This window comes from Hibiscus syriacus, unplaced genomic scaffold (genome assembly GCF_006381635.1).
Source record: "Hibiscus syriacus cultivar Baekdansim isolate YM2019G1 unplaced genomic scaffold, ASM638163v2 tig00112471_pilon, whole genome shotgun sequence".
NCBI classification, from domain to species: Eukaryota; Viridiplantae; Streptophyta; class Magnoliopsida; order Malvales; family Malvaceae; genus Hibiscus; species Hibiscus syriacus.
Genome location: NW_024063340.1, coordinates 286715 through 301500, shown reverse-complemented (window position 1 = coordinate 301500; position 14786 = coordinate 286715). Strand labels below are relative to the sequence as shown.

The following is a 14786-nucleotide window of genomic DNA, read 5'->3' as shown; positions in this document are numbered from 1 at the left end:
ATCAGAACCCTACGACATTGAAACTTCCTTACAGAAAATCAAGCAACCGCCCTAAACTTAAAACTAGAGCCTAATATTTATCTAACCTTGTATTTCACACTGATGTGTTTGATTATTTAATTGACGGTAACTCTTCAATGATTTTTGCGTTTTTTAAATTAACAACTTCAGTCAAACATGTTCGTAATAATAATTAGGGTTAATTACACAGTGATCTTATATTTTATCTATTTTGGTCACTAATTTCAAAATATAATGTACCTAATTTAAAAGAGAGAGTGAAAAAGGAAGTGGAGTGGGAGCAGTAACCGTGGACTCAGTTTTGAATATTGAAAATAAATAAGAATAGAAAAAAAGTGGCCAATAACGGAAAATGAACAAAGCCCACGCGCTTTCACATTTGCTGAATATTCCAATATATATATATATACCATCCTAACTCATTTACATACAACTCACTCGACAAAAATGAGGGTTAATTACACAGTGATCTTATATTTTATCTATTTTGGTCACTAATTTCAAAATATAATGTACCTAATTTAAAAGAGAGAGTGAAAAAGGAAGTGGAGTGGAGCAGTAACCGGTGGACTCAGTTTGAACTATTGAAAATAAATAAGAATAGAAAAAAAGTGGCCAATAACGGAAAATGAACAAAGCCCACGCGCTTTCACATTTGCTGAATATTCCAATATATATATATATATACCATCCTAACTCATTTACATACAACTCACTCGACAAAAATGGGATATTACAATAAAAAAAGAGGTTTACTTTTAGCAATTCTGGTGGCGGTAGTGATGGTGGCGACCACCGCTCGATGATTTACAGCGGCTGCTTCTGAGGAGGTCGATGGAGCCTTAAATTTGCGTCGGATTAGTGGAGTCGGAAACAACTCGGTTATTTCCCGATGAAGCAAGCGGAGTTAATTTTTTGAACGATCAAAATATATTTGAAGTTCTTGCGGTCACAATATGCGGACGAAATGGTTCGCCCCCAGTGCACGCCACCGGGCAACCGGCCGATAAGACCTCCAAACTGCTACCCGCGCAACCGTGAGTGCAGAGGGTGACGTAATGTTTTCCGGCCAATCATCTCTTATGTTACTATGTTATTACAATAGCACCTGATCGACGTTCAAGATTGTTAGAAATTGTTAGTTCGTGTACTGAAAAAGGATATAATAAAAGAATTACATTATTATTTCCATTTAATCTTAGTTTTAGTTTGACTTTGAAGTATTTTTACTGTGATAATAATTTAAGGGTAAACTACACGGGTGACCACCAACTATAGTCAAAAAGTATTTTAACTACTGATATTTTAATTTGATTAAACATACCAACCAACTATTTAAATGTTTCAATCAAGCCACCTGCCATTAACAGTTAACGGAACAAGTGACGTGATAGTTAAAAACATTTTGGTATAATTACACAATCGGTCCATGTTACTTATATATTCTTTCAATTTGGACATCATTTTAATAAATTAAAATAATCACACGAGTCATAAGAACCAAACCATTGGGCTAAGGCATCCCTTTGATTATCTTTATACAGCAAACAATATATATATTGTAGTTTACTAATTTTTTTCTTTAGATAACAAATAATATAATTAATAAATAAAAATTATTAATATTTTGAAATATGAATATATAAAATATATTAAAATAATACGAACATATTTTTTAAAATATATTAAATTAAAAATACAAATTATATAAAATATATTTTTAATACGAATATAATACAAATATATATTTCAAAATATATTAACTAAAAAATACAAATTATGTAAACTATTTTTTAATACGAATATATAGTTCAAATTCCATATCCTCCTAATATTGGAGGAAAGTAAATCTTTAAATTAAAAATAAATTAAATAAATATAGTCATCCAATCGAATGATGACAATGTATTATTTTAATTATTAAAAAATGATCTTATAAGTAACATTGACTAATGTATAATTATACCAAAATATTTTAACTACCACATCACCTTTCTATTTGATCAAATTGAAACATAGGTGGTCAAATGATTTTGACCATAGTTGGGTGATCACTTGTAACACCCCAACCCGTACCCGACTTGAATACGGGTCCGAGATGTCCATTGACATTTTCAAAACCTTTACTCTTGTAAAAGTACTGAACATTTGAATTTATATTAAGAAAATACAGTCAAATATATTCAATTGTGTGTTGTATAAAAATTTGAGATAAAAACGTTTTTATGAACGGTGGAAATACGATATGAACAGTAATACAGTAACCTGCTACCGTGATTTTCGTAAATTGTACATAACACTCGTAAAAATTTAAAGTTCATTCTTTGCATTGTACTTATATATATATGTTTAAAAGATTACAAAACTCGATCAGAGCATAATACCTAATTACCTACTTTAATTACATGCCAACCTATTTATCATAATAATACATACTGTATTTACTTCTGATCTGGTCTTTGGGCAGAGATATGTTGTTACTTTGAACTTAGCTTTGATCCTTCTGCTTCTCAGTACCTACGTGTAAATCACTTACACGCTAAGTCAAGACTTAGTGAAGCAAAAACATAATAACAATAATGCATTTCTCATAAATATAAACATTCAATCTATGAATCAATCGAGTCGCTATAATTCAGTATACATGATAACCTGAGATAATATAATACTTTTAGTACCTCTTTATCGTATAACTACATATATCGAACATTTCTCTACATACCATGGAAACATATACTACTTCACAACAAAACATACCTAGTCCATTTACTCTCTGTAAAGACCATGTATTAGCCCATGTATACTTTTGAGAACTCAAGGTATGTGAGTACATTGAGGTTGTGCACCACTATGCTGTCACAACAGCTCGACAATGTCCCGAAGGACCAGTCCATAGATTCCGAAGAACCTAGGTAACAGTCCATATGTCCCGAAGAACATAGGTAACAGTCCATATGTCCCGAAGAACATAGGTAAACAGTCCATATGTCCCGAAGAACTAGGTAAACAGTCCATGTCCCGAAGAACATAGGTAACCCGACCCTTGGCATGCCAACTATACCCCTAGCTCTCATATCACATAACATGGGCATTATCATTATGACCGTTCACATTACTTATTCATATTCTTACTCTTATAAACACATACCGTTTCTTTTCAGTCACGTATCACATATACGTGTAATCCTTGATCTCATAATCACATGTTCCTTCTCTTCTTATCACATACCAAATGTATGTGTAAACAATATCTAATATCATATGTTGCATTTTCATGTAAGCATGTAAATCATGTACATATAAACATAACATCCATTTCTATGTACTAATGCATACAGAGTAATCACATAACATTATATAAGTTACTTCTTACCATAGTAACTCTATCATTGACTCATCGCAAGCCAATGTTTGATCAATCACATAAGTACAATTTAAATTGCACTCACCTTAGCCTTGCTTTGATTCGATTATTCCAGAACTTGTTTAGGCTCAATATCTACATAAATATCATTTCAAAACTATCAGAAGCCAAACTTTAAACTTGATGTTAAACTTAACCGGTTTAATAAATTGAATTTGAATTTTTATTTAGGGGGGAATCGATACCCCCCCAGGGAATCGGTACCCCCTTAACATTCTGGAAATTTTTTCGTTCAAGAAGGGGAATCGATTCCCATTCATAGGGTATCGGTTCCCTCTACCCAGAAATTGCATTCTAAGCTCGAAAATCATCAATTTTCACTCAAACCTTCCTATTTTACTTCCTTTAATACTCCTAACTTTAATACACATACTTAAACTTATTCTATTCCATAATCACTCTTAACTTCAAATCTAGTATTCCATGTAATTACAAAAATTCTACTAGTTTGCAACATGTTCAAATTCCTATTCTAACACTTCCTAACCCTTAATTAACTTGATTACAAGTCAAATTCAACTTTCAATTCTCAATATACACTTTATTTCAATATTTCATTCCAAAACTCCTAATCTTTAAATCCTCAAACTCTTCATTTTGTTGTTTTAAAGCAAATTAATCCTTCCTTAATTACTTAGCATCTAATAATCAAAACTAAACTTAAATTTCAGCACATAATCAACTCAAGAGACAACTTACCTTTTGCTTGGCTTCACAGTGAAGAGAAAAAAATGAAGAAGGAAAAGAGAGAAGAGATTTTTCTGGAAAATCTCCATCCTTATCCATATATATATATCATTTAATTATATTTCAAGTCTAATGACCAATTTGCCCTTTAACTCTTTAGATAATTACAATAAACTTTTAGGAAATATTTCTGACAAATCATTAAACTATTAAACTATTATACTTTAATCACCATATTATGAATTTTACAATTTTGGTCACTTACCCGTATTTTGGGATGTTACAAATCTTCCCCCCTTAGAAAATTCGTCCTCGAATTTTCCTTACACCAGGAGATAAGATATTGTCTACACATCTCCAATGCATTTTACTTTAACCTTTCTTAAAATCCATATAATGTAACTCATTATATAGACAGTAACCTCTAGTCTCATCACTCCATACCAATAATCCATCTATAATGTAAATCACTGACGTACATTCTTAAACTTTCCTATAACAATATTCTGCATCATTCGATCTTTTAATATTCTCCTTATAAGAATCATCCCTCTATACCATATTTATCAATGCAGCAAAGAAACTATTCTATTTCGAACGATATAAATTCTCTAACATTATACTACTGGTTTATTTCCAATCTTACTTCAAATTCATTGAATAACAATTCATCAATTTAGTAAGAAATTAAATTCTCCGAATTATAATGGGACACTTTCAATATATCTTACTTATCCACACACTGTACCCTAATATTTGTCACTGTCATATTACTATAAATAACTTCTAATTGAATTCTCAATTCTTTCACCAATTTACTACTAATATATAAACATGCAAGCCTAAATCAATCATTATCGTAATGTATTTATTTCACACTAGAAAGATACCTGCTATATCTCCGGATCATCAAAATCTTCATGGTATTGATATTATACATTCGAGCAGTGGAGCGTATTTCTTGTTGAGTAGAGATTCAGATTGGCTCCTACCTCTTCTCTCCTCTTCCCTCTCCCAGGTATCATAACAGATCGTTCCGACTGTACTGGTTCTCCTTTCCCCAATGGGCAATCTCTCACAAAATGTCCCATTTCACATCGGAAACAAGCTCCGGATTCTACCCTACATTCCACCATGATTTTCCACAAGTCTGACAATGTCTCTGTTGGGTTCTGTCCTCACCAAATCCTACTGATTGGGTCTGTCTAACTTTCCCCTGATTTGATTCTCTAACGGAGGATTCTACCCTCCAGACCTTGCCTGAGACTGAGTACCAGAATCTCTACCCCTCTTGGGTGGTGCAGAACTCGATAAAGCCCCAGTTCTTTTAGATGATTGGGTTCTTGATCCCCAAACCTTTCATTCTGAGCTCTCTCTAGAGCTTAGCACGATTTACTATTTCTTGAAATGAGGACAAGTTCAATACTATTAGCATTTCTTTCAACCTTGGGTGCAAGCCCTCTACAAACCATCACACACATCCTTCTCTGTTGGAATCAACTCAGCCGCAAAACGACTTAACTATTAAACTCGCACTCGTACTCATACACTGTGGATTCATCTGTTTCAGATTCAAAAATTCTTGCTTCATTTGACGGATAAATGATCCCCTATATACTTATGCTTAAATTCTTCTAAGAACAAAGACCATGTCACTTGATCATTGGTCATTCTCAAAGTGACATTTGTCCACCAAATTCTCGCTTGCCCACGAAGCAAGGAGACCACTCCATCTAACTTCTCTACATTAGAACAGCGGAGTCCATCTAACATAATTTTTACATCATTAAGCCAAAGGTCCGCAGCAACAGGACCTTCTTCGGCTTCACCTTTAAACTCTGTAGCTCCTAAACCCTTCAACTCCTTTGCAACATTCATTCTTGGAGTTGAAGTAACAGGAGGTTGATAACGCGTCAATACCGCATCTAATGTTCTAAAGAACACATCTTGATCAGTTACAGGCACTCCAGAAGGTGTCTGTTCTTCACCTTGCCTGGCCAGGGCAGGTGAATTACTGCTCTCAGCGGGCCGATCATCTCCCGCTTGACTTCTATAACTATCATGTCCGGACATCTATTAAGAATAAACATATCGTTCTATTAGCAAAACAACTACTCATTATATACCAGATCAGAAGTTTTCACTATTTTGTTGGCATGTATACATTATAAGACACCCTAGACTCTTGTTTATGCCGAGAATCGGCTAAACCGTAGCTCTGATACCATTAAATGTAAACACCCCAACCCGTACCCGACTTGAATACGGGTCCGAGATGTCACATTGACATTTTCAAACCTTTACTCTTGTAAAAGTACTGAACATTTGAATTTATATTAAGAAAATACAGTCAAATATTATTCAATTGTGTGTTGTATAAAAATTTGAGATAAAAACGTTTTATGAACGGGTGAAATACGATATGAACGTAATACAGTAACCTGCTACCGTGATTTTTCGTAAATTGTACATAACACTCGTAAAAATTTAACAGTTCATTTCTTTGCATTGTACTTATATATATATATGTTTAAAAGATTACAAAACTCGATCAGAGCATAATACCTAATTACCTACTTTAATTACATGCCAACCTATTTATCATAATAATACATACTGTGTAATTTACTTCTGATCTGGTCTTTGGGCAGAGATATGTTGTTACTTTGAACTTAGCTTTGATCCTTCTGCTTCTCAGTACCTACGTGTAAATCACTTACACGCTAAGTCATAGACTTAGTGAAGCAAAAACATAATAACAATAATGCATTTCTCATAAATATAAACATTCAATCTATGAATTCAATCGAGTCGCATATAATTCAGTATACATGATAACCTGAGATAATATAAATACTTTAGTACCTCTTTATCGTATAACTACATATATCGAACATTTCTCTACATACCATGGAACACATATACTACTTCACAACAAAACATACCTAGTCCATTTACTCTCTGTAAAGACCATGTATTAGCCCATGTATACTTTTGAGAACTCAAGGTATGTGAGTACATTGAGGTTGTGCACCACTATGTGTCACAACAGCTCGATCAATGTCCCGAAGGACCAGTCCATAGATTCCGAAGAACCTAGGTAAACAGTCCTATGTCCCGAAGAACATAGGTAAACAGTCCATATGTCCCGAAGAACATAGGTAAACAGTCCATATGTCCCGAAGAACATAGGTAAACAGTCCATATGTCCCGAAGAACATAGGTAACCCTCGACCCTTGGCATGCCAACTATACCCCTAGCTCTCATATCACATAACATGGGCATTATCATTTATGACCGTTCACATTACTTATTCATATTCTTACTCTTATAAACACATACCGTTTCTTTTCAGTCACGTATCACATATACGTGTAATCCTTGATCTCATAATCACATGTTCCTTCTCTTCTTATCACATACCAAATGTATGTGTAAACACATATCTAATATCATATGTTGCATTTTCATGTAAGCATGTAAATCATGTAACATATAAACATAACATCCATTTCTATGTACTAATGCATACAGAGTAATCACATAACATTATATAAGTTGCTTCTTACCATAGTAACTCTATCATTGACTCATCGCAAGCCAATGTTTGATCAATCACATAAGTACAATTTAAATTGCACTCACCTTAGCCTTGCTTTGATTCGATTATTCCGGAACTTGTTTAGGCTCAATATCTACATAAATATATCATTTCAAAACAACTATCAGAAGCCTAAACTTTAAACTTGATGTTAATAACTTAAACCGGTTTAATAAATTGAATTCTGAATTTTTATTTAGGGGGGAATCGATACCCCCCCCAGGGGAATCGGTACCCCCTTAACATTCTGGAAATTTTTTCGTTCAAGAAGGGGAATCGATTCCCATTCATAGGGTATCGGTTCCCTCTACCCAGAAATTGCATTCTAAGCACGAAAATCATCAATTTTCAACTCAAACCTTCCTATTTTACTTCCTTTAATACTCCTAACTTTAATACACATACTTAAACTTATTTCTATTCCATAATCACTTCTTTAACTTCAAATCTAGTCATTCCTATGTAATTACAAAAATTCTACTAGTTTTGCAACATGTTCAAATTCCTATTCTAACACTTCCTATCCCTTAATTAACTTGATTACAAGTCAAATTCAACTTTCAATTCTCAATATACACTTTATTTCAATATTTCATTCCAAAACTCCTAATCTTTAAATCCTCATAAACTCTTCATTTTGTTGTTTTAAAGCAAATTAATCCTTCCTTAATCTTACTTAGCATCTAATAATCAAAACTAAACTTAAATTTCAGCACATAATCAACTCAAGAGACAACTTACCTTTTGCTTGGCTTCACACGTGAAGAGAAAAAAATGAAGAAGGAAAAGAGAGAAGAGATTTTTCTGGAAAAATCTCCATCCTTATCCATATATATATATCATTTAATTATATTTTCAAGTCTAATGACCAATTTGCCCTTTAACTCTTTAGATAATTACAATAAACTTTTAGGAAATATTTCTGACAAATCATTAAACTATTAAACTATTATACTTTAATCACCATATTATGAAATTTTACAATTTTGGTCACTTACCCGTATTTTGGGATGTTACATCACTCGTGTAGTTTATCCTAATTTAATTATCAAAATATATTTTAATTATATTAAAGAATTAATAACATTGCATAACATCAATTATGTTTATTTAATAATTTCTTTTAGATGTCTGATTTTTCTAGTTTTAGTATACTAATTTCGTGACGTCATTTGATCATTTTATGTTTTTCTTTGATTTGTTGATAAACTACGTGTTTTAGTATTTTTATAATTTCTTATTTGATTTATTAATATTGGTATATTTTTTCCTTCATTGTTCGGATTATGTTTTATATGATTTGATTATATGAAGGATATTTTAATGAACATATTGTTCTCTCTTAAAAATCATTTAAAAATTAATAGTAATAAATATAAGCATCAAAGCTATATCATTTAATGAATTATTGAAAAAATTATCATTTATTTATAATTGAAAATGAATAAAGTATAACTAACAACTAGTTAATTTAATGAGACGAATCATTAGTTTTTTAAGTACAATTATAAGTTTGAATTACTACGTTGTGAATAAAACATACTATATTAAGAGGATAATTTAATAATATTTTTTTATTTGATCCGAATTACTCTGTTGATGACTCATGTACTCGTGTGATTATTTAAAAAAGAAAATTTGAATGAAGCACAAGGGCTTTCACACCTGATGAATGTTCCCAGGCAGCCTAACAATCATTTACTCGACTGTTAAAAGCCAAGAGAAACTAGGAGAGGTTTATTTTAGCAATTTGAATGTGGCCGTGGTGAGCGATAACCGTTTTCTTGCAGCGGAGGTTTCACCGGAGAAGATGAAGAGCTCCACAGCACACTATAATGACTTGATCGAGGAATCCCTTTTTCCCGAGGCAGACTAAGGGTCTAACATTATCGGATTGACACAAAATGATTATCGAGTTCGAGTTCTCTTTCTTCTTCTTTTTTCCGACACCACAACATGCAGACGAGATGGTTCAGGCCCGTGCACTCCACTGTCCGGTCCGCCGCTGTGGAAACCTCAGACTTGCAACAACAAATCAATCAATCCTAGTGGTTGAAAGTCACGCAGCTCATGATTTCCAGGTAAAATCATATCCATTTTCCCACTGTAATTGTTATGATTCACGTTGCTAATTAAGGAGTTAATGGTATGGTATCAACTAAACTATTATTTAATTAAAAAGAGTTGAAAATATTTTAGCCTAAAATTTACAATCCATACAAGGCTAACTTTATTCAGAGCTCCCTTGTGTTCCAGTTTAGTTGGTATCCACAACATCACAACATTTTGTCAACAGTTTAAATTATGGAATCCAGAGGGAGGATGAAATTTAATATAAATAAAGCATCTTTGCATTTCCCCTACCTTGAATTCCCTAAAAATCGGAGAATCTTTATAAGTGGAATACTTTCTTAAAGCTAGTGGAAAGAGGTTGGTCCTTGCTCGTGGTGCTTGTCGATTGCTTGGTTATCGACAGAAATATCATGGCTGCTTCCTTCCGAGTTCCATCTGCGGGTCTATCTCCCTCACATCAGCTATTCTTGCCTCTGTCGCCTGAATATCGCTCCATGCACCGTCACCATCTGGTTGGATGTTAACTTGATCCACTGCCATGTGGACAACGCTCTCCCCAGGCAGTGGGACTGATCTAGAAACACTAAGACAAGCTTTATCTACATTATCCAACAAGTCAACATCCTTCGTATCAGGTGGACTGTTGCTGGGGTTTGAGGACTCCGTCTTCTCCTCGAAAATTTGCTTCGTGTCACTCTGTTGTCTGCAAATGAAAACAGGAGACGATTTCAACGTCTGTTGCTTCACAAGCCATAGTCTTTCTAGAAAGGGTAAAAGCAGGATGATTGTTATGACTCTTGAAAATAGAAGACATCAAACCTTTGGAGATGTGCCTGTAATACATTCACATATGCGAGATGTTCTTGCTTTTCCTTCACAGCAGCAGCCTCTTTCTGTGCTGCTGCTTTTATTCTTGCTTCGGCATCCACTTCGGAGACTCTGACCTTCTCCTCTGCTCTCACAACTGCTGCTTCTAATATCACGGCATTCTCTCGAGCTTTTACAAGCTCCGTACGCCACATATGCGCCTCCTGCATGGCAGAGTCTCTCTGCTTAATCAATTGTTCTCTTTCTTCACTTAGGATCCCAATCTTTCCTTCAGACTCCATCAGCTACAAACACCAAAGAAAAAAACTTTACAACAAAATTTATGATGATTACCAGCAATATATGGTACGTCAGAATCATAAAGCCCAGTTCAAGACAATTAAAGGTGACTACCGACTCAAAAAAAAAGTGAGGGATCGAGTCCCACTGAGGGCAAGTCATAACGGAGGTCTTCCACGGAAGCTGCTCTCAACCTGGCGATGGGGGTAGCCTACTACCCTACCTCTCCCCCTTAGCCCATTACATATGGGAATAGGGTCAGCTAATATACCGACTCAAAAAAAAAAAAGTGACTTCTCAGAAGTGAAGCAATATTAGTGATGCCAAGTGAATTAGATTTGAGCAACAATGATGGAAGATGTTGAGAGGAGGAGAAGGCTAAAAAAAAAATAGATGATTCTTGGATGCAATTCACTCCATCACATCAAGATGCTAGCAATAAGATGAGTTAGACAATTTAAATTTAGCCATACCTTTACCATGAATGCTTCCTTTTGTTTTTCTGAATCTTTGGTTAACCGATCAATTTCTGCACAAGCAATTCTCCTTTGTTCATCCATTATTTGAGCTGCAGATGCTGCAGATTCAGCAGCTTCAGCAGTCTCCGAAAGTTTCTCTGCTATTTCTCTTATTGTTGAATCACGAGCCCGGAGATCTCGAGCCAAATTCTGCAATTCCTCATCCTTGACTCCTAGTGTCTCCTACATGATTTAGCTACCACTCAGAAAACCAAATCTACGTATAACAAAATACTTTACCTGACCAAGCATTAACCACAATAAGGAGACAAGACAGTGAGATAGAAAGCCAGCCTAAGAGGCTAAAACTACTGTAAATTTTTCCTTGGGCATCGGCATTATCAGAACATTTATCACAACTCAGCGCACTACAGTTAGCCCCTGTAATCACATTAGAATCTAGATAACAGTAACAAGACAGGGCCATGATGCAAAAGTGTTGGCTTATGTTTGTTTTGCAATAATTTGGACCTAAGTATACACCCTCGGTCTTCCCAATACACTGCCAACGAGTGATTTGAAAGGAGAATTATGAGAAGCCGTCATTTAGATCGTTCTCGCAATAAAATCAAAATGTAATAACACAGAAAACAATACATTGATTGCCTTGTTTCAGCTCTAAGGGAACACCAATTTTGCATAGTATGTATAGCAAGGACTTCTGTATTGCACCATTACAATCCTCAAGATACAACAATTAAGATAAAAACACAGCCAAAAAGATAAGAAATTGGATTCTAGTACAAGGATGTTTGGTTGGAAAAGGATAGTCAACAATAGGTAGACAAGGGATAGTCGTCAGATTTCTGACAACAAGGAATAGAACGATTAAGTTGTCACCAACTCTTCTCAATACAACTGCACAACCCAAATCAATAATTGGAGTACTTTTATAGCATGGAGAACCTTTTTAGATAAAATATAGCCCTTCAAAGAGATGAATTATTAGCTATCTAGGAAAAAGCTTTAGAAAAAGAAATAACCTACAAGCATGGTATTTTTTTTTCTGCAAAATCGTGCTCCTGCATAGTGGGAATCTGCGCATTGATGTTGTACACTCAAGCAAGTGCAGATTCACACATCCAGAAACAATAACCATGTTAGCAAAAGGAAATTACACAAGGAAGAGCCTAGGTCCACATCCAACGAAAAAGTGAGGACAAGGGACTGAAATAAATCTCCTCTATTTATTTGTCATTTCCAACACAAATTTCTTAGCCAAGTCATTTAATTTCAGGAATATTCCGAGGCAAACAGTCTACTCCACACTATATAGCAAGCTGGGTAAGGCAAGTCTGACAATTAGCAACAGAAGCAATTGAATCCGCACCTCAGGGACAAACAAATAGGTATATATTAATTTATCTAGTTACTTCAAGAACAGCCAGCAGAACTGAGGGTAGGCATGTTATGGTTTTTCCATCTACCTAATCCTAATGCCAGAAGCAATCCGCTAAAAGTATGTTTACATAAGAATCATCTAGATTGCTAAATAATTTAATGGAAAACATTTCACGATGTCAAGTACAAAATGATATTTTTTACTCCAGTAACTAAGTCATGTTAAAATTTTCAAGCATCTCAGGTCCAGCTCCTAATATTAGGGAAAAGGTTATCTAATTAAGTGTAAATGTTTTGCACTTTGAATATGCTCTCACAACAAGTTCTATGTGTAAATAAGGCTTCAATCCGAGTATAACACTGGTATCTTCAAATAGCTTAGAAGCACTGGTATGTTCAAATAACTAAAAAGAACAAACCCCAAGCACAAGAGATTAAAATGAGAAACTGCTCGTAGCATACCTTCATAATTGTAAGATCATCCATTGGACCATCAGTGGGTGCATTTGTCACCAATACTAAGGCATTTCTCAAAGATATCTGCATTGCCGCTTCAATTTCTTTAGAACACTCCTTGGCTGTTGAATTGGCAGCAGCAACTACTGTTGCAACCGTGCCCAATTTAGCAGAACCATTCCCACTTAAAGAATTGACAGCCTCTTTGTGGGCCTTAAGAACCAACTGAGCCGCACTATTTTTGAAAAGGAGAAAAAACAATCAAATGACAACACCTTATTTAAGAAAAATGAGTTTCGGAAAGAAGTCTGTAAATCATATGGTGAGCAAACTTTGTTCTGATGACAAGAGATGGTATCAGCCATCATCGTCAGACAAGTTGAAAGAATTATATAAATAAACACACACACACACACACGTTTGCGAGTGTTTGTAACAGGAAAAAGACTGAAATATAAAGCTGTGAAAAGCTAACTTACTGTAAAGTTGATACCCAAGCTCTAGCAGCTCCAGGAGTCTCCGCACAAAGAAAGTAGTCATTTTTCTGGGGAGTCCCAATATCTAAATGGTATGGTTAAAAAGCATGCAAGTTTAGCAACTAAATTTCCCACATAACATAATAGAGAAAACCTTAACTTTCAAAAGTTATTTGGATACAGAAGCAGCAGCCTTCGTACTTGGGGAGTCCACTGCAGCAAATAAATATTAAAAACAAATATTAATAACAGTTCCCAGTCAAAGAATCTTAACTCAAAGCAACTTTCGACCAAACGAAAAACTAGAAAATAATCTTACTGAAAGTTAACAGGAGATACGGCAATGGTGCTGTTTTCATTGAAGTTCATGATCCCCTTAATAGTAGGTTCATTCCTCCTAGTCCTAAAATAACCAAAACCACAGAATTTCCAGTTCAATTTCAATCTCAAGAAGAAAACAAAGAATAAGACCTACAAATAAACTTACTTGTATTCCATTTTCCCCGTTGTGGGATCTAATATCACCCAACGTTCATTCCATTTCCTCAGCTGTTAAACCAATGTGCAGCACGCAAACTAAATTACCAAATTGCTTCAAAATTTATCTTTAAAAAAATACAAATCTATGAAAGATATAACTGATATAATTAAAATCGAAAATTTAGCTGGAATTAGCACAGAAAACAATAACGAGGGAGAGTAGAGGAAGATCGTACGGTCTCAGATCGCTTGAGAAGAGGACCTTGGAGCAAGTTCCTGCCGGAGCCAGAGGCCAGCTGTCGCTTGATCTTTTCCAAACTGTTCTCCGTCGAATCCCTAACTCCCTGTTCCTTTTTTTTTTAAAAAGAAGAAGAAGAAAGAATCAACTCCAATTCCGGTTGCAATTATAATTACTAGAAGACTGAGAGCAAAGGGAGTTACCGTAGAAGCGCCATTGGAAGCCATGAGGGATCAAATCCGAGGGGAAAGCTTTGGTCTTCAGCTGGAAAAATATCCCCTTTTTTCCGTTTTTAATTCTATCTTTCCATTTCAGTAGAGCTGTTAGGCTTGCCGCTTGGACCGGCAGTTGGGCTATGCCCCC

General features: G+C 34.7%; 1 protein-coding gene across 2 annotated transcripts; it reads right to left on the bottom strand.

Annotated features, from left to right (window-relative positions):
• Nucleotides 1–10052: 10052 nt before the first annotated feature.
• On the bottom strand, nucleotides 10053–14786 carry LOC120179869 (differentially expressed in FDCP 6 homolog). 2 transcript variants are annotated; one of them, XM_039185340.1, is made up of 11 exons: nucleotides 14747–14786; nucleotides 14627–14690; nucleotides 14422–14535; nucleotides 14193–14254; nucleotides 14025–14108; nucleotides 13887–13918; nucleotides 13709–13790; nucleotides 13236–13464; nucleotides 11388–11615; nucleotides 10627–10919; nucleotides 10053–10510 (listed from the first exon to the last, which is right to left on the bottom strand). In XM_039185340.1, the coding sequence occupies exons 2-11, from the start codon at nucleotides 14648–14650 to the stop codon at nucleotides 10216–10218; spliced, it is 1443 nt and encodes a 480-aa protein (XP_039041271.1). In that variant the 5' UTR covers nucleotides 14651–14690; nucleotides 14747–14786; the 3' UTR covers nucleotides 10053–10215. The 2 variants fall into 2 exon arrangements, with proteins under 2 accessions (XP_039041271.1, XP_039041272.1); XM_039185341.1 differs by lacking the exon at nucleotides 14747–14786 and having other exon boundaries at nucleotides 14422–14529.

What these genes read in the sequence shown, in the direction of transcription:
- LOC120179869 (XM_039185340.1), bottom strand. Translation starts at nt 14,650, where the DNA reads ATGGCTTCCAATGGCGCTTCTACG. An exon ending in TTCTCAAGCGATCTGAGACC is followed by an intron (nt 14,255 to 14,421) that starts GTACGATCTTCC and finishes TTGGTTTAACAG; the next exon opens with CTGAGGAAATGGAATGAACG. An exon ending in TTACAGGCACATCTCCAAAG is followed by an intron (nt 10,511 to 10,626) that starts GTTTGATGTCTT and finishes TTTCATTTGCAG; the next exon opens with ACAACAGAGTGACACGAAGC.